Here is a 25,498-nt window from a genome sequence, read left to right on the forward strand (position 1 = left end):
TCAGACTACTTCTACTCAAAGGCCGCCGTGGCTGCTGATGCAGGAAAGTGCTCAGAAGTGGGGAGGTAAGAGCAAAGCCAGAGTGCATATGTTGAGCCACGTGTGTGTGTGTGTGTGTGTGTGTGCTTCTCATCCGGTAAGTGCATTCTTGTGTTTCCAGGGACATTTTGAAGAGAAATGGCTCAGCTGTGGATGCTTCCATCGCCGCCCTGCTATGTGTCGGCCTTTTGAATGCTCACAGCATGGGCATCGGGGGAGGGCTCTACTTTATAATATATAATGCTTCCACAGGTGAGTGCGTACAGCAGGTCAAGAGGTCACAACTGCAGAAAAAGTACGGGCACTTTCCCATCACTCCTCGCTCTCTGTCGAACAGGGATGGTGGAAACGATAGATGCGAGGGAGACAGCGCCCATGAATGCCACTGAAGACATGTTTGGCAACAACACTAAACTCTCGCGCACAGGTACTGACTAGCTGTGTGCTCGCAGAGTGTTTTCCAGCAACAGATTGCATTTTTGCTTTTGTCTATCCTCTTTAATCTCTAACAGCAAGAGAAGGATTTAGGGTGGACATATTCTAGTCTTAAAGTTGTCCACCCAGCTTCTGAGGAGTGCTCTGTCTTCTGCAACATTCCTGCCACATCTCTTGCTCTATTTATAATAGGATCATTCGAATAAAACAGCAGAAGTTGTCAAATATAGACAGGCAACAATGCCTTGTGTGCTTTTACTTTAATCAGGAATGTTTGACAAAGACACTATTTTTTTTGCATGACAGGCGGATTATCCATAGCCATCCCAGGGGAGATCCGAGGTTACGAGATGGCACACAAACGGCATGGCAGGCTTCCCTGGAGGGAGCTGTTTGAGCCCAGCATCGCTCTGGCTCGTGACGGTTTCCCCATCGGGAAGGCTCTGGCTCATGCCATCTTCAAGAGCAGAGAATCCATTCAAGGAGACGCCAACATGTGGTGAGGGGGAACAGAGAGAGTTGGCTTTGACAATGTGTTCATGAAAAAAAAAGAAGCAACTGCTGCATAGTGTTGTTAACGTAAATGCTGGGTTCAGGCTGTTAGAGAAGGGGTTGATTAGTTTTAAACATTGGTTTAAAACCCCAGTGAGAGAAGATAGTATCATTGTTCACCAACCGCAAATTTGAATTATGCAACAATCTGGTCAGAACCTTTTCCAACAGGAAAAATAAGATGGCAAAATTATTTTGTATAATACCGTAAATGTCAGTGGGTTTGTCGTTTTACTTTAATTAAAACCAGAGCGTAAATTCTAACATTTACATTAGCCTTTTAGCTGCTGAATGGTTAGCTCAAGTTAGCTGTGTTGCCACTTGCACCAAAGAGTTGGTCATAAAGTCAATAGAGACGCTTAACTATACTGTGCAACATGAATTTTCACATCCAAACTGTACAGTGTTTGTCAATAAAAGTCTTCTTATTATGAAGTTGTTGAGTTGAGCTACACAGTGCACAGGTAGCTGGCGCTCTCACCTCAAACAGTATAAAATCCTGGTTTCCGTCTCAGGTGAGCCTTCCAGTGTGAAGTTTACTTGTTCTGTCTAGAATATCTACAGTGCGCTACGGAGTACTATTTCTACCTAAGCTTTTGTGACGTCTCACCGGGTATCCAGCTTCCTCCCACGGCTCAAAAACATGCATGTTAGGTTAGCTAGCCCCTCTGGACAAGTCACCGGTCCACACTGACTTCATTCAGTCAAAGTCTGCATGCTGTAAATCGTTAGCTATGATGTTAGCAAACAAGTAGCTAGTTAGAAAATAGTTAGCATCTGATAGCTTAGTCAAACAAATGTAATGTGTGGTGTGAAGTAAAGTCTTCAGCCCAACCCTTAACATCTTTAAACCAGATCGTTTTCTCATTTACTTGTTTCATTGTGTCAAATAGGTTCAGTGAAGTCGTTTCAAGTTTTGTTTAAAATGGCGATCGGTTAGTAACGATGCGGCTCCTTCTGCTCTACTCTCTAGCTAGCCTCACAAACCAGGTCACAATGTTTGAACTGATGTGTTTGTTTGGAATAATCCAACAGCCTGAAAACCCAGCATTTGAGATAAAGAAATAACAACCCAGCAGTATTTTATGGGTAATAAACTGCATACACAGGAGCTTTTTCTCTACTGAGGCTTTGTGGGTTCAGGGTTCCACATTTTCAGTGACGTCTTTAATTTTCTCTGTCTTCAGACACTTGTAACATCTTTATCTTGTTTTTTTCGTTTGTTTTTTGTGGTAATTTTCACAGTGAGGTGTTCTGTGATTCTGAAAAGAGAATCCTGAAGGAAAATGATATTGTTAAATTCCCAAAGCTGGCTGAGACGTATCAGAGGATAGCGGACGAGGGGCCTGATGTGTTTTATAACGGGACCATGGCACAGAGCATCGTCGAGGACATCCAGGCGGCAGGTGCTGTGCTCAGTGTTTTTACTTTTAAAGTGAGAAGAAGTGGGAATTAATCAAAACAGACTTAGAGGAGCCCTGAGGAAGTTGCACAAAGTCTTAAAAACATACCTCTTATTTGAGTAGAATTAATTACATGTGGGTGGCAGAGTTTCATTTTGTCATCAGGGCAGCACTCGGTCTTGTCTTATAAGATTTCACAAAGTTGGGGCACACAGAGAGAGCAATCTTTCATTTATTATAAACATTGTCCGGTTGTCTAACTTCTCTCTTACGCTTTCCTCTGCAAATTTTCTAAATGAGAGCAAGACAGCAGCAGAAGGCGGCTGATTTTATGTCTGTTGATCCATTTCTTTGTTGATTTGGTCATGTTTTAGTACACTTCCCAATTTTGACGAATTTTGATGTAGAGCCCACCGTTACTTTTATTCAAAACATGAAAAGAAACAGATCCACAAACCCTCAACCATACTTATTAGTTCCCATGAGGCGGTTTTCCGCATATTCCTCCTTGGTTTTATGCTAAGTCCATCTTGACGGGTTTGTTATAAAAAGAAAAAAAAACTCCACACTCTTAAATTTACGATGATAGGACAGAGACAGCTTTTTTCCAGCATTAACACTCTAATTGGCAGTTCTGTAGGGTGTCATGGCTGTTACAAAGATTTGTTGAACCCAAATTAAGACTTTTTGCTGCAATTTTGTAAACAGCAAACTTTACTTCTCCTACTATCTAATTTGTACCCCAAAACAACAGAAGGCGAAGTTTTGCTAACTGCGTGTCTTCAGGAACTCCGATGAACTTAAGTTTTATTTATTTATAAGAGATGACAAAATGTCGTAATACGAGATTTTTATTATTTTTTTTTTTAAATAAATGTACTCAGAAAAAGGGGGGAATTTTCAACATTATTCAAGCAAACAATTTGCACAACACATACATCAAGAAGTAAAGTAAAAACCCCCCCCCCCAAAAACAACAACTTGAAGTGCATTCTCAGCGGTTCCATCTGTGTTCCAGGTGGCATCGTCACGCTCGATGACTTGCTGGAGTACCAGCCTGTGCTGAACGAGAACCCGCTGAAGCTGAACGTTGGGGAATACACCATCCACGTTCCAGACGCCCCCTCCAGCGGGCCCGTGCTGGCACTCATCCTCAACATAGTGGACGGTGAGCAGGCCGGCTGAGTGCTTGGGCAGCCATGCGGAAGAAAGGATGTCAGGTTTCCCTAGGTCATCCCGGGAATGTTCCCCCGCCTGCTGTGGAGGCAGAAAACACTCGCGCTTGCCAGATAGAAATGCACCCTCACAGCTCCATCTGTTGCAGCAGGGAAGCTGCGTTCCCAACAACAAGGAGACAACCTTGCAGCATTAATTGTTGCACAAGAGAAAACTAGGACACACCTGTAGAGTCACAACCATTGCAAGTTATGAAACAATTTATGATATTCATATGGAATAAAAAGCTAGGATGACACGTAAAAAATTCTGTTTGTTATTAGGAAATGTTCACAAGTTGATAACTAGTCTGATTTCTTAATTATCCCTCAAAATGAAAGTGATTCAGTCTGGTTTAGAAAATCTATTCATTGTACTCGTAAACTTAAATGAATTTTCCAGCAAAGGAAAACGTTTAGACACCTCTACCTTCCAATAACTAGCGTTGACACCTTTGGATATAATACCTTCAGTGAGACGCTCCTTGTAGCCGTCTAGCAGGCTTTGGCTTTGGAAAGTTTGTCCCACCCCTCACTCTGAGCTGAGAGACGTTTCTATTTTGATCAAATTGACACCCGCTTGCACATGAACGAGAGTCGTCTGTAGATTCTGTAATAACATTTTAGGATTTTTTGAGACTTCCTTTAGCTTCTTGTGGTCTGCTTTTAAGTTTCTTGGATGTCCAGAACTCAAGGATTTCTGACCATTTAACCTCATTTAGAGCAACAATCCTCTGATCATGTGTACCTGATGTGATATCAGTGTCAGAATTAATCTTTTGGTGTCCTATTTGAACAAATGTAATTTGGGGTTTGCAAAAGACAATTTTCAAATGTCTTTTCTTCAGTTTCTCTGATCATAACGGAATTCGTCAGCATTGTCAAAGCTGATCAAATAGTCATCTGTGTCAAAATATGTTAGAAAACATATGCTCTCTACGTATATATTTAATTTTCACATAACTGCATAACTGTATGTTTCTGTTTTTGCAGGGTACAACTTCACGGACACAAGTGTCTCAACGGCCGAGAAAAAAACCCTGACCTACCATCGCATCGTGGAGGCTTTTCGCTTCGCCTACGCCAAGAGAAGCAGACTGGGCGACCCCCGGTACCTCAACATCACTGATGTAAGCGCGCCCAATTCATGCTTTTCATTCACGCCCTTCCAATTTAACTGGAACATCTGCGGCCACAAGCGCTTGGGAGCCTCTCATCATCACGTCCATTTATTTTCTTCTCGAACCCTGACTTGTTTTTCTTTTCTCCGCCGTCTCAGCTGATCCACAACATGACCTCAGACTACTTTGCTGACGGCATACGGAGTAAAATTACGGATGACACAACCCACCCAGATAACTACTATGAGCCAGAGTATTTTGTTCCAGAAAACCACGGCACAGCTCACCTGTCTGTCATAGCCGAGGACGGAAGTGCCGTCGCTGCCACCAGCACCATTAATCTATAGTGAGAGTCCTAAATGTTCAACTTTTTAAGACACTTGATCTAGATGGATAGATAAACAAAACCTTTCTAAGAGTTGCTTTTGCTTCGCAGCTTTGGGTCTAAAGTCATGTCTCGGTCCACGGGAATCATTTTCAACGATGAAATGGACGACTTCAGCTCTCCGTACATGACCAATGGATTTGGGATCCCGCCGTCACCCAACAACTTCATACAGCCAGGTGTGACCAAATCAACCATTCACATTACAACAAACCTCAATGTGTTTTCTCACCATTGTGGGTGACATACCAACAGTGCGGTGAATGATTGTGAACTAGGAGAGAAAACAATTTTTTTTTTTCACGAAAATTCAAAAAGTCTGGTTTGAATTTGTATGCGGCCCCCTCTACCCTAGCACCCTTAAATCAAATCCAGTGAAAACAAAAGTCGTCTGATCTCAAGTGGAGTCCACCTGTGTGAAATGTAATTTCACTGTAAATACAGCGGTTCTGTGAAGTCGACAGAGAAAACAATAGAGACTCAACAGATTCCCACAGAGCAGCAGGTCAGGGATGAACTTGTGCAGAATCTGGAAGCACGGTTTGATGGCAAAACAATTTCCCAGGCATCCAGAGTGTTACGGTCCAACCAGTAAGGCACAAGGACAAAGGTATACCAAAAAAAATATTTTCTATTTATTTTTCAAATCATTCTTCACAAAAGATTTTCAGCAACAAATCTCAAACACATAACAAAAGAGATAATCAACTAAGGCGTACCTAACTCAGGATAACGAACCACAACTGACCTCCCACAATGAACACACAGGGGAATTTACACACAAAGGCTAGCCTGCACAAACGAGGAGGGATGGGAGAGAAGACAAAGACAAACAATGTATAAACATAAACAACTAATTCAAACCAACATATTTTGACTACAACACAACTGTAAAAAACAAAACCTAACACCAAAAATATTTTAGCAGTTGTGTTATTAGTAGAGAGAGGCAGATTCTTCAACATCAAGTCCCCTGCTTCAAGGAGCCTGATGGTTTGTTCCACTTCCTGGTTTGCCTTTCAACCAGTCCGCTCCCTCAGCCAGTCCTTCAAATTCAGCAAAAAAATATACTTAAGGATTCAAATAAACATAAGGTGTTTACTAAATGTGTACACCCATAATAGTAAACAACTGAATGCAACAACAGGGGCTGCACAGTGGCGCAGTTGGTAGAGCTATTGCCTTGCAGCAAGAAGGTCCTGGGTTCGATTCCCGGTCCGGGGTCTTTCTGCATGGAGTTTGCATGTTCTCCCTGTGCATGGTGGGTTCTCTCCGGGTTCTCCGGCTTCCTCCCACAGTCCAAAAACATGACTGTCAGGTTAATTGGTCTCTCTAAATGTGTGTGTGTGTGTGTGAATGGTTGTTTGTCCTGTCTGTTTTATGTGTTGCACTGCGACAGACTGGCGACCTGTCCAGGGTGACCCTGCCTCTCGCCCGGAACGTTAGCTGGAGATAGGAACCAGCAACCCTCCTGACCTCATTAGGGACAAAGGGTGAACAGAAAATGGATGGATGGATGCAATAACCACCACAGTGAAATTCTAATATATTTTGTGAAAACATTTAAATAAATACTGACACTGGGGAAAAGATGGAGGAACCTCTACACGGAGACATCTAAAACAGGCAGTTTCTGACTTTGAGAACTGCAGTTGCACACTCTGGGTATTTGGACAAAATCCCAAAAATATACATAATATATATGTATCCATATATATATACAATGCTTGTTATTGTAACATGACCAAAAATGCCAATTTTGCAAGGCACTGTAGAACCACTTTCTGTGTCTCTGTTGTAGGTAAGAGACCTCTGTCCTCAATGTGTCCAACAATCATCTTTGACAAAGACAACAGAGTGAAGATGGTCGTAGGAGCATCTGGAGGCACAAAAATCACCACGGCTACTGCTCTGGTGAGTATGATTCAGCCGCTCTCGTCTCCTGTGGATTCCCACTCTGCGTCCTGCAAAACTTATGGAACGTGTTGTGGTGGCAACAGGTTATCCTCAACTCCCTTTTCTTCAACTATGACCTAAAAAAAGCTGTGATGGAGCCGCGGGTTCACAATCAGCTCAACCCCAACATGACGGTGGTGGAGCAGGGCTTCGAAAAGGTGAGCCAGGCATGGACGCAGCGTGCAAAACGACAGGAAAGAAAAGAAAAGTTAGCAGTAATGATACAAGGTCAAAAGACTTTTCGGTAACTTCTATGTGGTGAATCTGAAACTGGTGTTAGTTTGCTCTAAAACTGTTGCAAAATCTCATTGCAAGTATTGCAAAGCTTTTAAAAAGGCAGAAACCTAAAATGAACTTTCTCCAAAAAGTAAATATAACTTTATTCGGTGCAGTGACAAGTATCTTATATTATATTTAAGCATTTTTACATGGTAAAACTGATACTTTAGCTTAAGATTCCCTCTTGAAATTTTAACTCCATTCTACCTCAAGAAAGAGTTTGGTTGGATTTGCTCTCAACTAATTTTTTTTTTTGTACTTTTGTTTTTATATTGTTTTGGTTTAAGGCATTAAGGTATTTTGTAGATACCTATAAACTTTATTCAAATTTTGTCGTAGAATTTAACAAAATAAAAGGTAAAAACACCTAAAGTTCACAAGTTTGATGAAATATCAAAATTAAATAAAAAGTATCGGTATCAGTATTGGCGATACTTGCCCTCGTTTTACTTGATATCAGACGGATATCAAAATATGCAGTATCGCATACCTCTAATCTATAGAAAATATTCACACCCATATTGTGTGTGAATACAATATGCTTAATTTTTTTTAATTGAAATAAAAAAAAGATTGTTTTCAATAATCTTAGGAAATTCATTACTGGGTATCTGTGCAGAGCGTCCTGGAGGGGCTGGAACAGAAGAACCATGTGACCCAAACACTGGGGACTCCAGACTCCGTGGTCCAGGCCGTGGTTCGGCAAGGAGAGCGTCTCTGCGCAGAGTCCGACCCCCGGAAAGGAGGCTATCCAGCCGGATACTGAGCCTGTCCGGTTTCCCTCAGTGATCAGTTTCCGCATAGACTCTGACAGAAACAGGAAACTTTCGGAAACTGCACCGAGGAATGAAGCTATGTTTACACTACAGAGACGCCTCTCCTCCGCTGCCGAAACATGGGGACTGACTCGGTCCTAAGACCTGTTTTTCGGGAAAAACTTCTTCTTATATAAATTATTTTTTTGTGTGTTTTAAGGTAAAGTAAGATGTCGTGGCTAGTATAACTCTTGGATGCTGGTCAGGAAAAGACATGTTAGGGGTTTAAGCAGAAGCCAAAGGTTCCAACTGGATCTATTTTAGGCGGATAATCACTTATGAAACAACGCAGCTGTATTTCCAACGAACGCCTGATTGTCAACTGATTGGCAAGTTGTCAATGCGGCGTTTTAACCTGTTTTGTAATATAATAATAAAAAGTAATTATATTGTAACTTATGACACATTGTCTGGAAAAATAGGACTACAGGTAAAACGCTGCAGCGCTAGCAGGTTTGCTGAGTTCAGAGCGAGGACTTCTCAGGTGGTTCCGCCTCGAACCAAACCGGAAACTCAACTTCTTGTTTTCTACTCGACAGTGAAATTGTTATTTCTTCATGTTTAATATCGTAGAGAGGTTAAGTGAATGTATAGCATCTTCCGAAATAAGAAAACATTTGCAGATATATTTTTCTAAACATGCATTGTTCCTATGCTATGTTTTGTTGCCATGCTTGTTATTAAAACATCGAGAAACAGAAATATGTATCTCATGTGAGAACTGAAGGCATCGCCACCCCCATGGGACAGAGAAGTTTGAGACACGTAACATCTCCAAAAAGGTTTACAGGGACTCCTTAACGTTTCCATACAAAATTTCTCTACTCCTCAGTTTTTAATGTTGCTATAAACATTTTCCAAATTGGGTTTTATATTGACTACATGTCAAAATAACACAGTGCTGAAGTTGGTTTCCGATTCAGCGTTGTAAAAGGTTATATCAGGTTTTGGCACCAGGAAAAGCAGCAAGATTTTATAAAAAGAAAAAAAAAGACCAGTCTGGAATTTTAAGTCACAGTTTGAAATCTGTAGTATCTTCATTTCACAAAAATAAATAAACAAAATTGGTAAATTGCTGCTAATTACCCTACTCAAAAACTGGGAATCCAGTTTAAAAGCAAGGAGCTTAAAGGTCGGGAGGCAAACAAACAGACAGCAACACAATGTTCTTTATTTGAATGAGTGTGTTTCTCTATCAGTGAGTAGGAAAGAAATCTTGAGTTGTGGTGAACCCTTAGTAGTTATCCAAGTAAGAATCAACAGAAAATATTTAGTTTTTATCAGTTTCTTTAAAACCTTTTTGAAACTAGAATTCATTTTGTCTTGGTAACCCATTCTTTTTAGTAGCATTTTCTAGTTACTCAGACTTAGAAAATGCTAAAAATCATCTTCCAGTGTTAAACACTGTGTTGGAACGGTAAGGGTGGTATTTACCTTTGCATATATTGTTATTATAGTAATTTGCAATTGTGTTTTGCATGTTATGTTTTTAGAAAGCCTACAGGTAAAACCTTGTGCCATAAATTTGAGGTGCTTTTTTTTTTTTTTAGAAAGTTAATTTCTTACACATTTCAGGTAAATTGTTTAGTTATAAAGTGGAAGGCTTGTTTCTGTAAACCCTTTTGACAAACGCCCTGAGTAAAAAAAAAATCAAAATTGTTAGTGAAATTACAGTCAGGTGTTCAAGAGTGTACTCCTGTACACCTGAAGCACTGGCAGTGAAATGCATGTTAAAACATGTAAATCCAGGCACTAGAAGGCCACATGCCTAGAGCTCCCTCGTTATCCAACGTTTCCACTGTTAAAGGCAGCTCTGTGCCATCTCTCTCTGGGATTTGCATGGTAAACAAGGCTTATTCTACAGCAATGTTACATAATTCAACTGTTAATCCATAGGAAGAGAAGCGAAGCCAACATATTTTAGACAATTCAAGAGAACAAACCAGGGCGTTGAGGATGGAGATTAAGAAACTTCAGCTGAAATATCCAAAACAAAACAGTCAAAGTAAAGATTAGTACAGATCCGAGTTGTAGCGTCACATCATGCCTTCCTCCTTCAGCTTCATCTGTATTCTGGAGTCAAAAATCAATCGGCCAGGCCCCTGAAACACATTCGCCCTGGGTCCCTCGTTCTTCCAGACATGGCGGAGGATTGAGCGAGTCCGTGACTGTTCCTGATGAACTTCAGACGCCTTCTTCCTTCAGGTAGCAACCCGGCCGGCTGCACATGATCCATCACTCAAACCGGAACCATGCCACACAAATCAAGGCACAATGTAGATTCTCGCTTACTTCTCTTTATTCATGACTCCTGTCACTGTTTTGTTGAAATATAACTAACATTTTGAGCTGCTAGTTCCTCGACAACCTCCTATTTAAATTGAAACGACTAAGAAATGAGATGTTCACTCCAAACACACAAACTCTTACACAATATTTTTGGTATAGTTTCAGTCCACAATATCTTCGTACACTTGGAAAAAGATGAAGCTTGTAACGATTTGGCAAGATGTAGGAGCTTGTTTTAAGTAAATAATTCCTTAATATTGATAAAAACATACTAGGTCAACTTGTATTATTATGCTTATAATGTGGATAAAATGTCACTGAAAGTGAAATCTGCCTGTTAAAATAGTATTTTTTGTTTTTTCTTTTACCAATATTTAGGGATTACTGACTTAAAACAAGTTGCTCTTTCTAAAAGTTATCCGTGATTTAGTTCTCATTTCAAGTGAACTAAGATATTTATACTAGAAACTAGACTAAAAATACTTGGTGAGACTGTGGTCTTTTCGCTGCGTTTTGGTGCCGAGACAAATCAGGACAGGGCTTCAGCCCCACCTAGTGGTGAGCCGCGGTACTGTACGTGTCGTGTCGGGAGGTAATGCAACCAGTCTGATGATGCTGAGGGGAGCGCTCTGTCAGAGCTTCATGAAGACCGGTGGGGCTGGGGACTGCAGCTCCTGGTCCAGTAGCCTGAAGTTCATGGCGCTTTTGTTGCTCTGCGCCGTCTGTCCCAGCGAGCGGTGGAGCTGCGCCTGGAGGTAGTGGACGTCCCGAAGGCGCTCCTTACAGTTCAGCGTGGAGAAATAAGACTCGGCCTCGTTGAGACCGTCAACAGCCAAAGCTGCCGAATGCTGACCTGCCAGGAGACCAGAAGAAGAAGAAGAAGCAGAAGCAAAGAGTCAGATGTAAGGTCGCCCACGTGGCTGGATCAGATTCAGGGGGTTAAAGGTCACCTAGATGGCCCTGTCCTTCCAGCCTGAAGCCAGCGACAGCCATGTGACAGCGAGCTGCCAGCAGCATGGCGCGGCCTTTGTCGATGACAGCTCCGTGGGCGAGGATGGGCTCCATGGCTTCATGGAGGACAGTCAGAGCCTGCCCAGGGATGCCCAGCATCAGCTGGAGGAGGAAGAAATACAATCACCTGATATGGTCATGGGATTAGAGGAGTCACAGATTATTTCAGTTGTACATTATCTTTAGTCCAATTAATGTTTCTTTTACTTTTAGTACTTGGCAGTGGTGGGCACACTTCCGCTAACACCTGAGCTAATTTTTCGCTTAGCGCTAATTTACTTAAATGTTTTGTAAACTTCCAGTCGAATCTGTGCTGACTTTTTACCTGTCCACGTTGATATCCATGCTCTTATTTTGAAATAGATGGAAGAGCAGTTCTGCTTCCTCTCCTTTATGCTCCCCCACCCCCCTAATAACTTTATTTAAAACACGAGACGTACAGAAACAAAATAAAACGTAGAAAACAAGGCGTAAACATAAACAATATCGAAGGGCATTACAGAAAATGTAAATTATAATGGTAAAATGAAATTGGTGCTTGAGTGTTGTAGAGGGTAGATATCATTTGAAGTGAAGTTAGCGCTTTAGAATTAGCTTCCTCTAATTACCGTGATTTGCTAAAAATGTGCTTTAGCAAATCTTTTGTTTTCTTCGAAGTTCCTTATGTAACAGTTTAAAGCACAAAATGGTGCTGAGCTAACCTTTATGATTAGAGCCTTATGGTTAGTGCAACTAACGTTTTAGCTAGTGTTGCCCACCACTGGTATTTGAATACCAAGACATTTTTTGAGCACTGATCTATCAATACTTTTTAGCCTTTCTGTTTGTGTAGATTTTATTTACTCTTACAGGTTTATTTTAGTAAATGCCCAATCGCCCATCAAGTCTGTAAACTAAATGCAGAATGACCGAAAGTCTCCCTATTTATTTTATACATCAACTGTTCTATATTCTCTAAGCAGATTTATTCCACGTGCGTATAAACCTTGTAATCACGCCAGCGTGTTCTGGAAACATTCGAAAACATTTACTGTGGAGCTTAAAATCTTGCAAACCAATCTGCTTCGGTTGTGAGCCAATGCATGGCAGCTTTCATCCAGCAGTAACACCTCCCACGCTGCGTGGAAGCTGCTGACGGACGGACACAGCAACAGGCTTTGTTGTTGTGGCTGACCTGAGTGAAGGCCAGATGAAGGATGGCCTCTGAGGCCAGGGACTGCAGGTGGTGCTGCCTGGCCAGAGCCAAGGCCTGCAGGAGGAGAGGAAGAGCCATGGAGAAGCTGGCCGACTCCCAGTGGAGCTCAGCGGTGGACAGCATCACTCTGGAGGCCGCAGGCAGCATGCGGGAGGCAGGCGACAGTTAAAATCCGACTTGCCGGAGTAAGTTTGGTGCGTTTTCTTCTTCACAGAAGGTGTTCAAGAACAACATAATGACCTGATGATGATCTCTGTGCACTTGGTCTTCTCACAGTGAACCTGCAGCTGCTGTAGGATGCTGTAGGCCTCGGTGCTGCGGTTCAGGGCCTTCAGAACTTGGGCTTTCCTGCCAATAAATAAACTTTAAACACTGCAGCAAAGGTATCAGTCTATCCAGGGTGGTGTAATGGTTTGTTGTGACAGTAAAGGCCTACAAGTACCAGCTGCGTTTCCAGAACAAATGTGTGCAAATCTTTACCTCTATTCTGTTTATGTCGACAAAAATACAAGGTAGCAATGCTACTGTTAAATAAAAATAAGAAATTGAAATCCTGCTTGGATAAAGGTTGTTCATGTGATACGTCATGGACATAAACAGTTACATGAAATTACATTCATAATCATATTTCAGGAACTGCGCTCATATCATTAGATTTATTTTTAACTGGAGTTTAACCCTTTGTCAACTTTTTAATGAAGGGTTTTAACAAATAAATTGAAATTATTTCTAATTTTTTGACATAGTGATGGTCAATGTTTTGACCATCACTATGGTTGCAACTGTAGCACATAACCTGTCAAAAAAAATAAAAAAGACAGGAGTTTAACATAGTTTGTATTTATAGTGCAAATAAAATATTCAAGCACCTTCATGAAATGGCAACTTGAATACATCATGCCCTGAGAAGTGCAAAATAAGAACCACCATTCAAATTAGCATATGCTATACACACAGTATAAGCAAATCCTACAGAAAATCTCAAAAATGATTCTAAGGGAAAAAAAAAAAAATCTCTTGAAAGATTGCCGTTCAAGAGACACTGAAACAAGAAGTCGACAGGGATTGGTCAAAATTCTGCTGGGTTGCAGTGATTGGTCAGAAAAGAAGGAAGTGCAGAAAAAATGGCAATGACTTGTGAAAACATCAAGTCCAGGCAAAATTTGCGATCAGTGTGTGTATTTGAAGTAACAGCTTAATAACACCAGAACTTCCTAGAGCAGGGGTGGGCACTCCTGGTCCTGGAGGGTCGGTGTCCTGCAACTCTTAATGTCTCCCTGGTCCAACACACCTGAATCCAACAGCTGAATCTCCTCCCAAGTGCAGTCATGTTCTCCAGAGTCCTGCTAATGACCTCATTATTTGACACAGGTGTGTTGAAGTAGAGACACATCTAAGTGTTGCAGGACACCGGCTCTCCAGGACCAGGATTGCCCACCCCTGTCCTACAGGGACTGAAGCAGCACTGTTGTGTGTGGTTTGGCATTACCTGTATAGTCCCTCTGTTTTGTTTAAAGCAGACATGGCCTTTACAAGCGGCTCCGCTAAATGGTACTTCCTGTTGTTCATGTGTCTCTCAAACTGGATTTTCAGATTGCAAAGCATCCAGAGCTGAAGATAGGAGGAATACAAAAGTTAAAGGATCTGAGATTGGTCAATTAAACATATAATATGTAAGTATTTGAGGCAAATCAAATACATATCTGCCAGGCTGTGAGCTAAAAAGAAAAATACCTTTGAATGTTGCGTGTGAGGAGGAAACTGTTCCTTCAGATGCTGAAAAATCTCTGCAGTTGCACTGTACAACCCCTGCATCAAAAACAAGACAGAGACGCAGTCCAGTGTTTACAGTCCGTCCACAAGCTGCAAAGTGAGGCTGTTTAACATTCACTACCTATGTTTACAGTGAGGGGAAAACGCAGCTTCCCAGTGAGAGTCGGGACAGAGAGAAGCGTTACCTGCTCGGCGTGCAGCTCGGCCAGGTGGCACAGAGCCACAGCAAATGCCTCGGTGTTGTTCTGATGGACCCCGAAGTTCACCGGTTCCAGGCTGCTCATGTTGAGAAGGAGCTGGGCCTGCTGCAGAGCCATGGTGCTGCGGGACGTAACAGAGGTCACACTAAAGCAGCAGCATGCAGCGCGGATAAACAGCATGTTTTTCTGGGGGTTTTTTATGCATTTGTTCAAACTGTCGCCATGTTGCGGCAGTAAGCTGTGAGACAGATAATCTGTGAAAATATTGATCTCCTCCACCTTCCGCCATCTGCAGAAATGAACCGCTCCCGGTCAGAAACAACCAATCGGAGTCGGGAGGAGGGTCTTAGTGCTGTCAATCACATTTGTGAACAAGCTGCTCAATGAAACCGCTAATTAGCTTGAACATTCACCACAGATTTCTCTTCAGCATGTACATGAGGATGACTGACAGCGCTCTGATTGACTGTTTCTGATCAGGCGGTGTTTTTCTGCAGATGCCAGTAGGACCGCAAGGAGAAACCAAAGGAGCTCTTTTTTCCACAAATGATCCGTTTCATATTACACTGTCATGAAATAGTGACAGTTTTAATAAATACAAAAAAATATACATTTTTATAAAAGTTTCATTCTGCAGCTTTAAAGTAATTTATAAGCTTGTTTGCTTCTGAATAGTGAACATTAGCTCATCATTAGCGTTTAAAATCACCAAAGAGAGCATCACATGATTGGTCTGTACTGAGTTTTACAAACAACTGGGTTTGAACTTTATGGTTATGTAAATATTAGGGTGAGCATGTATCATTTGGATATGGAATAAGGGAAATGCATGTAGAATTCAAATCTGTGCGTTTGAATCACTGTTTCTTTAAATTGTTGAGTTTTGATGATCATTCTCCACCAGAAAAAGAACAATGAATCACTAAAAGGCCGAAAGTGGTGGAGATTTACATCCCTGATGAGAGCATGAAAACCAGAACTGTAAACACTGTTTCATTTTAGAGAATACTGAAGAGCGTGTGAGTCTCTCTCTGTGTGTGTGTATGTGTGGAACTGAAAACCACCCGTTAGCGGCGCCGCGTAGTGAAGATCCTCACCTCTTGCCGTACATCCTCCATATGGACGTGGTCTGAGCCAGGCTGATCTCGATCAGCTCCGACAGGCTGTGCTTCCAGTGCAGGATCTCCGTGTCCTTCAGAGCGTCCATCAGCTTGTGCGCAGCCTTACCCTGCATCGCCCCCTGCTGGACCAGCGACTGAATGTCCAGGGATCCCAGGTACTGGAGCGGAGAGGAGAACAAGTCGGACATGTTGGCGACAGATGTTGACCTCCGGTGGGGGAATTGACCTGGACATAAACAACTGGAACCGATTGTTGCTCACAATAAATACTTAACACAAACAAAGGAAGAACTGATTCCACTGGATGTTTACAGAACGCACCTCTGCACTTGACAGGTTTTCAATGGCTTTGGTTCAGTTATATAAGAGACTCTCAGATGGGAAACTTAAAAGGAGATTATTTATCAATTCAGGTTATGTAAAATGCTTCAGATCCAACCAAAACACAACCCAAATGTGGGGGAGCACTATTTATGTGTTGGTACTTTCCTGCTAAAAGAAACTTTCTGACATGTATGAAGTGCATGTGGCTACAATAGTAAAAAAGTAGCACGCAAACGTTAATCTAGGTTCCTACTGGCTTCAGACACAAAGCAATCTGCAAGTTGGAACACGGATCATTTTTCTAGAATTGCTCACAACTGCTCGAAAATCTCAGCTCTAACTTGTACTAATGTCAGGAGTTACACATCTACCTGTACTGAGTATTTTATCAAATGGATGCAACCCTGTTTTATTACAGCGACGTATAAATTTATCCTGAGTTTATTCAGGATCAATTTGATTTACTTTAAATTCTACTGAGGTCAGAACAAACTCAAATCGCTTTGTGTTCTGTTGTTGATTTTACTTTCATTTTGAGTAAATTTCTTGCATTTTCAGCCTGAAATTCCAGTAAAAAAAGGTAGAGAAATAAAAATGTTTACCACTATAATGAAGAATAACTAAATTGTTTTATTTTACAGGGGCGGCAGCCCAGGTTGCCAATATTTTTCTTTTCTTTCTTTTTGTTTTGGTGGGAGTGCAGAGGTCACAACCACTGATGAACAGACTACATATAGAGTGTCGGACACTAAAACTGGCTCAGGGGCCCACATCCGTCTAAATCCGGCCCTGCTGTTTAATGTCCAGAATGTAAAGTTTGAAAAACAGAATTAATCAGCACAACTTTCTCCATCTGAAAGGACTCAATATTGTACACGTTCAAAATCTATTTTGTCAAAAGAGATTAAAAACAAATACGTTTTTTAGCTTCTTCTTTTTTTTCTTTCAGTTTCCTAGATCTAGACCAAGTCTAGTCTCTCAAGGTCAGAGCCTTATCGCCATTCTAATAGAAATAAATTAGCCGCTGGAGCTTCTCCAGACATTCATTATACGTATAATCAATCTGCTGAATTCAGACAGCCTCATTAATCCAGAAACAGTGAACGCACCACTGTTGGAAGCAGCAGGCGTCAGAGCTCAATTATACCAAGTAAAACATCTCCATGCCTTTCTTAAGGCGTTTTAAAGGTACACAGAGATATAAGAGGGTGATTGAATTCGAGCAATTTTTAGTTCAAACAGTTCTGACCGAAAGAAACACCAAAATTGACCTTTTTCTGTCCATGCATAAGGGTTTCACTGAAACTGAAGGTTTTCTGTTGGAGGTGAAAATTGCAGGTAAAAGAAATGATAAAGGGTGAAGGACCAAAAATCAATCAATCAATCAATAAATAAACAGTAAGAGTCAGAAAACGTTTCCATTAATACTGTCAGGGATTCTACACTTTTCCCATCGTAAAATTCAAGCACTTTTCATGTATTTTCAAGGTACGTTTTCAAACTTTTAAAGCACCACACTTTGGAGATAAAAACAAAACAGAAAAAAATATTTTTTTTTGTGAATCTAAAAAAAAGATTCACTACTTTATAATATAATTTATCACTGTTATTATGCATTGTGATAATAATCTGCATTCTACAGCAGGGACAAAGTAAATAACATATATCTAAACTTCATGTCTCACATTAAATAATTCTGGTGATTCCAGCTGACATACAAGAAACGTTCAGTCTGATTTAACTTCAGACGGTGAGAAAAAAACAAACAAACTTGCATGTTGTGTTACTAAGGTAACCTGGTACAGACATTTTCTCAGAGCGTAGTCTGGGTTCAAAATCCTAAAAATGTATCCACAGCACGTGCAACAGCCGACGCCAAACTACCCAGCAGATTCTCCACTGAAAGGTCGTGTTGCACTCACCGGCAGGCAGAAGTGAGCGGCCATTTTCACCGAATCCTGAGTCAGCACCGTGCTTTCCGATCCCTTCATGTGTTCCAGCGTGTAGAGCCAGCTCTGGGAGAGAAATCTTCATGACGATCAAACCACTCATGGCAACATTACTGTGGAGTCAAGAGCATAAAGCTGTTTGTTTTACCAGACAATGCTGTAAGCACACGTGGTCGTTGGACTCCTGGGCAATGCGGATGGCCTCCTGCAGAGCCAGGTCGGCCTGCTGGCTGAAAGAACCAAAACAACAGCGGGAAAACATTTCTTCCTTCTGTCCAAACAAACTCAAACTGCGGCCCTCCAGCTCTGCACTCACTAGTGGCCGAAGCGGCAGTGCAGGCTGGCCAGGTTCAGCGCGGCGTAGCGGAGGCTTCGGCCGTAGCCCTCGTCTCCGTTGCTCTTTCCCTCGTTGCTGGACAGGATGAGGCGGTCGAAGTAGTGCAGGAGGCTGTGAGCAGAGAGGAAGATGTCCTGGACTCTCATGCTGTTCAGGTAGTTCAGGTAATGCTGTTGATGGGAGGAGGAGCAGAGAGCTGCTGTAGGATACACACCGTCACTCAGGTAGCATAAAACCGCTACGCTGCGGCATCTCGCAGGATAAATACCGCCTTTTCAAAGTATGTAAGTACAACTCTTTCACAAAACTGTCCAACACAATCCAATTTAAAACAATAATGTGGCAACAACTCTGTGCATCGTAAATCTGGAGAAAACTGCAAAACAGCTGAAACACTGAGTCCCTTTAACTCTAGGCTAAAACCTCTCCAGTTTAGAGCTGCTTTGGACCCATAATCACTGACACACTGAACATTTGTTTTTAAGACGTAGAGCACTTTGAATTACCCCATTGCTGAAATGTGCAACACAAATAAACTTGGTTGATTGACAGAGTGATAGTTATTTTCTGATAAATATAATTAGAGAGTTTGGTTATGAGTTATAGTAATAATGCATTTCTTGTTTTTATTTTGATTTATAGACACTGTAAGGAGAACGAGAGTTTTATGACTTTGCATCAATTACACCTATTCACAACAATGAATCACAAATTCAATTCAACTAAACACAAAAATACTTTTATCTCAAAGGGTAATTCAATTTCAATAAAGTTTCTATCGTCTAAACATCTTGAAAGAGTCACTATGGACGATGATGAGGGAAGGAATGATATCAAATTTAATGTTAACTAAAACACAGGATGAAGAGGTTTCTCTTCACTGACAGTTCCTGCATAATAAACAGCGGCTACATTTAGCTGCAGTGTTTAAGGGAATGTCCTCTCAGCGCAGAACAGCCTGGCCTGCACTGGGAGAAGAGCAAGGTCATCAAAGCTGGTTAATTAGTTGGACTACTTCCTCATGTAGCGAGTTTACAGCTGGCAGCACTGCTTGCTGCTGGCCAAGTTTCTCTGTTAAAACGGCGTGACACAACGCCCCGCCATAAGTTCTTAAAGCCGCGTTTCTCCTAAGCGAGGGGAAAAGAGTAGCTGTATTTGTTCAGTCAGCTGACTGGCAGTGCGCAGCATAAATTCAGGGAGGGGCAAAGCTGCATTACTCTAAGTTCACACTTTCTACTTTATCTAATTAAAATGGCCATAATCCGCATGTTAATATTTTTATAAAACCTGGAGATACCATGGAAACGGTGACATGCATGATTGGGGATGCAGTTAAAAGTTCTGCTGGGCCTCACCGCTTCTGCAAAGTCCGGGTTAAACTTCAGCATGTTGTTGAGCTCCTCTTGCAGCGCCGCCGGCCTCAGGGCTTTGTTCTCGTCGTTCTTCAGAAGGTAAGCCTGCGGAGGGACGTTCCCAGAGTCAGAGGGGGGCCGCTCCCGACGCCGCAAAGACGCATCCGGGTCCCACGGATCCCGCCGAGCAAAAAGACAAACAACACTTCATTTAGACTTCATCCAGACTCACCTGTCTAGCAAGAAAGTATTCGGCCTGTTTTTGAGAGAGGGGGCCCCGGCTCGGCGTGTTGTCACATCTGAAACAGACAAACAATCTGATGTCAACTTTTAAAAACGTCAAAGTAGTAATCGATTATCGAATTAACTGTCAACTAATTTAGCAATCGATTAACTGAAGAATACAGACACAAAAAAGGGCCATCTGAGGAAAAAAAACCCCCAAACGTATTGAATGTAGTGACTGAGCCAAACCTCTATAAAATATGTATATGTTTTTTCCCCGCCAGAAATCTCGCTAAGCCCGCTGGTTGGGCGCTCGGCAGTCACTCATCCAGCGGCGCGCTGGGTTTTTGAGTTAAAAAATGTTTAAAGTTGACAGGAAATGTGAAAATATCAATTGATAATCATGTGTTACTGAAAGATTGGAAGATTAACACCTGAACACCAACTGTAAAGTTTTTTAAACAAGACTTAAATAAATGAGCATTGCTGAGCCTGGTGGCCCACCGGGCTTAAACTACACTGGGGGAAACGCTGTATGTATTTTATATTTAAGATAAAAACACCCCTGTGTATAAATACATCTTACCCAAAATTCCTCAAGTGTTATAGTTTTAGCTTCACTAAAGAAATGCTGCTATTGCAATTTAGGCTATAAAATGTTTATTTTCGTATTTTAAAAAAGGAAGTGGTTATTTATTTCCATCTTATAACGTATTTGTAATATTGCAAAATGAAAAATCAAACCATTCTTTTTCTATATCTGATTAACCATCAGAATAATCAATTCCTAAAACAATCAAAGTGATGCCAAACTGCACGTAGTTCAAGACTTTATTTTTGGCTTGAAGGTGAACACTAGTGGTTAAAGTCAGACTTTAAAAATGAGACGCGCGTCCGGCTGAAAAGAGCAGCATCACTAACCGAAGTTCGGACTCATGCAGTGGGGTGTCCAGCTCGTCTTTGTCCGCTCGGTCCCCCACGGTGTCCTCGGTGCTGGTGAGGTCCATGTCCGAGTCATCTGCAGCCAGCGTGGGCACACACACCTGCCCGTCCGTGGGCTTGGCGTAATGGCTGTGATAATAGTGCTGCAGGGACTTGTACAGCTTGTACACCTGACTGAAAGACAGCTTGTTGTACGCCAGCAGCATGTGCCTCATGAAAAGACCTGCAGAGCAGAGAGATTATTGGGAAACGGAGGATTTCCAGAGGAAAACAAAGCACCCGCCACGTGAGGTTTTGCGTACCTACGACGCTGGTTTTGTAAGCCTCAGAATCGAAAGCGGTGAACGGAGTGGGCAGAGTGGAGAAGAAGTACTCCATGTCTTTCAGCTCTCCGTCTGCCATCTCATGCAGCCTTTAAGGATTGGAAGAGACGAGCTCAGCGACAAACACCTTTTCCACACCGCAGAGGATCGACAAACTATAGAGCTAAATTTTTTAATAATATATTTTTTATAATAAACTACTATGGCTTTTACTATCTGTATGCAGGGATGCAACTAACAATTATTTTAGTAATCGATTGTTCTGACGATTAATCAGTTTAAAAAATTGACACAGTCTTCAGACTTTTTCATTTACCACTTAGGATTTTTTTTATTATACAATATTAGAAAAGACAAAAATAAAAAAATAATTCAGTTCCTTTTTAGATAAGAAAATAAGCATTTTGTTGCCGAAAATGTAATAACACACGGTAGTGGATGCTTTTTAAGAAAGTCTTAAATCCAAAAATGTATATACATAAATATTTTAGCAGTTTTGGCTTAAATATTGCTCAGACTGTACTGTTCTATCAGGAAATTACCTTTTTGGAGTCTGCATTCTTCAATTAACAATTAACCAGTTACTAAATTAGGTGACGATTATTTCTACTCATTACAATTAATCATGATTAATCGTTTGTATTTGTATTAATCTGTACGCTTGACAAATCAGAAGTCTCGCCTTTTGTCGCCCCCTGCTGGACGAGGGAGTGTTTTACAGTTTTTTCTCATTGACTTAAAAAAATTAGGAAACAAATTAAGTTTTTAGAGGGTTTTTAAGTGCAGGAGTAGGATTTATTACATGCAGGTAGAAATTCATTATCTTCACTGTTCAACTGATTTTTTTTTTTTTTTTTACACAAAAACGGACATGATTTGAGGATGTTCTTAATGTTGAGTGATTTTAATACAAGAAGCATTAAGGAAGAAATGATATTTTAACAGAACAATAGAAAACACCACCCAGTGTGTTACATTGAGTGGTGTTAAATCTAGTATCTTTGAAAAACACTCAGTGAAAAATACTCAATAACCTTGTGGTAAGGGACCAAAGCAGCATAATCTAAAAGCCCAGTAACTACTATCCAAGGCCAAAAAAAGATTAAAGAAGCAAAAGAAAAGAAAAATCAATTTTGACCATGAAATATTTCTCTGTTGAGAAATATTAATATTTACCCCAATTGTTTATGTAAACCAGATTAAGAAATTACATATTTTTACTTGTTGGATTACACTGCACTTCCCAACGTTTCTGGAAAAAATATGATTTTAGTTTGAATGTTAAATAACACTTTACACACCCCCTTTAACTCTGTGGTGCAGTCACATCATGTTGTAAACTAGATTATCTGATCATGATCTTATTCAACAAATACTAGATTATATTCACCAACCAAGGGGTTTTGTGGTTGTCTGACAGTTTGAGTTGAATAATAAAAATCTGACCAAAAATCTGTTGACATTTTAAACTGCTACTGCATAATAAAATGAAATAAAAATTGTCACAATTGACAACGCAAAACATGGGATGATTCTTTGCACAACATAAGTGTCTAACAGGGCCATCATCATTGTTTATCTTTACAGCTTAGCATAAATAACTGAACCTAATTGCACACAAATGCAACTGAAGAATAGTCTCACAACGAACTATAAGTCTTTATTATTAGCTAATCAAGACCATTCTTAATTTGTCTAGAATAGTTTTTATAGCATAGAATAAAAATTCTAAAAAAATTTTATAGAATAGTTTTTATATGTTAAATAGTGGCCAGTACGTAAGTGATTTATTTGGATAATTACAGAGTTTGGCAGACCTGAGTTTGACTGCATTGGCGGTCTTAGGACAACACTCCTCCACAGACTTAAGGAACTGACCAAGAGTCAGGTCTGGACCCTGGAAATTACATGTTAAAAACATAGTGAGCAACACATACGACACTACGGTAAATACAAAGAAAGTTGGATCGATTAAGCATAAATAATTGAACCTGTTGGAGGGGCAGAATGAGCTTGTTCAGCCGCCTTCTCTCAGGCAGGGTTATCTTTGAAGAGGTCATCTCATACAGCAGCGCCAGCACGGAGATTTTATATGGACTCACCCAGTCTTTAATGCCGAACACATTAGCGTGGACCACCCCGTTAGTCATCATGGGGTTAAAATACAAACTTTCATGCACACTCGCCATCCTTAAACGGACTAAGCACTAAGCTAAAGACAGCTCGGGGTTCAACATGCAGCAGAGAGAGTAAGCTAACTACCTCACTGAGTCCCGTTAGCGTTAGGAAAGTCGCCTAAAAAGAGCAAGACTTACTCTGCATTCATCTTAGAAACCTCTATCATAAAGGTTTTAGCTCAAAATGCGGATATGTTTTAACCTCGTAATAAAATATGTACTGTCTTCCGAATATTGACACAAGTTGGCTGCTTTGCTTTCAAACCGCCCTCCTTCTGTCGCCTCAAAGAGACGTCATCAAAACGGCAGGGATAGATTAGTGCGTCCGCCATATTGTAAGTGGCAAAACCACTTTGAAAAGTCCATGGCCTAGGACTAGCCAGGTAATATGGTTTTCATAATTAAATACCTTCTAGGTTTGGCGTTTAGTAAATTTTTTATATATATATATATATATATATATATATATATATATATATATATATATACATATATATATATATATATATATATATATATATATATATATATATAAATAAACATGCTCTTATTTTATGTAAAGTAATGTTGACAAATATAAATAGTCTGTATATTGAGTCAATGTGCACAACATGTCTCTTAAACTGACCTGTTTAATCTCCAAAAGTATCAGAAAGATTTAGCTTTACAAATGATAGCTAGACCAGGTTTAGTTCTGCTAATTTTTTTTACTAAAAAAATATTAAGTGTAATATTACTACTACTACTAATACTAATACTAGTGATAATCATCATCATCTTACAATAATTACAATTATCATATTCTGCCCATCTACTTACCTGCCAACTCATACTTTATAAAGAGACAACATTGTCAGCTATCAATCTAACTAAACTTTTCCTATTTTAGGTTAAGATTAATTTATTAAACTTCAAAACAGAACTAAACACATAAAAGTAACAAAACATTTTAAAATTAACTGCTGTTACTCTACCATTTAACAATTAGAAACAATTTGAGTACTCCGGAATGATATAAAACAAAAAATGTTTCGCTTTGGGTAGTCTTTTGCCTTTGTCTTCTCATACTTGCCACTCACAGTATGGCGCCACCTGAAAGCTAATGCGCCTCTTTTATATATGAATATCTTAAGCAGACAGACATCAATAAGAAATAATAACTATTAGACTTATGAATGGTCTGTTCTGTTTACAGCTCATAAGATTGTACCCTCATCATGATACTTTTCCTAAATTTACTTTATCTGAGCAACTGGGTTTTCATTACGAGTATACACTGCCCTCCAGTGGTTAAAATAAACGCACCAATTTGAGATAATTACAAAATGTAACCACTGGAGGGCAGTGTGGAGTCAACATAAGATTTCCCTTCAGATCACCTGAAACACCCCCCAAACAGCGGGGATTGAATTTTCATCTTCAGAGCTGTACATTCAGCAGACAACAATACTGAATCTTCTATTAATTTCAAGCATAACAAATACTGTTTCTATTACCAAGAGTGACACATGACAGATCTAATTAGAAACTGATGTGATGTGATATGTTTCTTTGGAAAAAAGTGAATCTAGGTCAAAGGAGACATCTGAAGGTATATACAATTTTAATTGCATTCTTCATCTTTGTGGTTGATCTTCCACTTTGAGGGGAAATTTTTTTTTCTCTGCACATATTCATGGGATGCATATTGTAGAACATAACTTATTGAGAAAGACACATGACTTTCAGAAAATGAACAGGGTTGCACTGACAATGTTAAACTTTATCTGATCAGGCTTTAAGATTTGTACTTAAAAAGAAAAAGAAAAATCTAAATACTCGTGCAGTTGTGTATGACAGACTCTGTCTAGCTTGGGCAGATTTAAGTAATTCAAAAGAGTCCTGTTTATACCACAGTGTTGATGTTTTCTCATTTGACAGATGGCTTCGGCCGTCCTGGGAACACTGGAGCGGGCTATTGGCTCAATAGCCATGCAGCAGGCTTCTGTGCCTGTTGCTTCACACATGCTCCAACAATATGTTGGTCCTCGAGTACCGCTGGACTTGTTGGTAATTAAAAAGGACTCTGACTTCCATCAAGG

General features: G+C 40.5%; 2 protein-coding genes across 2 annotated transcripts; one reads left to right on the forward strand and one right to left on the reverse strand.

Moving 5' to 3' along the window:
• Positions 1 to 240: 240 nt before the first annotated feature.
• On the forward strand, positions 241 to 14,633 carry ggt1a (gamma-glutamyltransferase 1a). Its single transcript, XM_044111740.1, is given in 12 exon segments — positions 241 to 291; positions 377 to 466; positions 781 to 973; positions 2,272 to 2,432; positions 3,448 to 3,597; positions 4,637 to 4,773; positions 4,923 to 5,110; positions 5,201 to 5,328; positions 6,951 to 7,136; positions 7,139 to 7,263; positions 8,004 to 10,404; positions 14,601 to 14,633. Coding segments are annotated over 11 exon segments (1,554 nt in total). The 5' UTR covers positions 241 to 242; the 3' UTR covers positions 8,151 to 10,404; positions 14,601 to 14,633.
• On the reverse strand, positions 10,481 to 23,721 carry anapc5 (anaphase promoting complex subunit 5). The gene is made up of 17 exons (XM_044111739.1): positions 23,232 to 23,721; positions 23,058 to 23,137; positions 21,220 to 21,329; positions 20,897 to 21,140; positions 19,983 to 20,049; positions 19,754 to 19,855; positions 18,378 to 18,568; positions 18,210 to 18,291; positions 18,035 to 18,127; positions 15,765 to 15,946; positions 14,653 to 14,788; positions 14,429 to 14,503; positions 14,184 to 14,305; positions 12,935 to 13,042; positions 12,674 to 12,821; positions 11,439 to 11,601; positions 10,481 to 11,341 (listed from the first exon to the last, which is right to left on the reverse strand). The coding sequence occupies exons 1-17, from the start codon at positions 23,427 to 23,429 to the stop codon at positions 11,121 to 11,123; spliced, it is 2,322 nt and encodes a 773-aa protein (XP_043967674.1). The 5' UTR covers positions 23,430 to 23,721; the 3' UTR covers positions 10,481 to 11,120.
• Between the last annotated feature and the right edge of the window lie 1,777 nt (positions 23,722 to 25,498).

This window comes from Gambusia affinis, linkage group LG03, assembly GCF_019740435.1.
Source record: "Gambusia affinis linkage group LG03, SWU_Gaff_1.0, whole genome shotgun sequence".
Classification (NCBI taxonomy): domain Eukaryota; kingdom Metazoa; phylum Chordata; class Actinopteri; order Cyprinodontiformes; family Poeciliidae; genus Gambusia; species Gambusia affinis.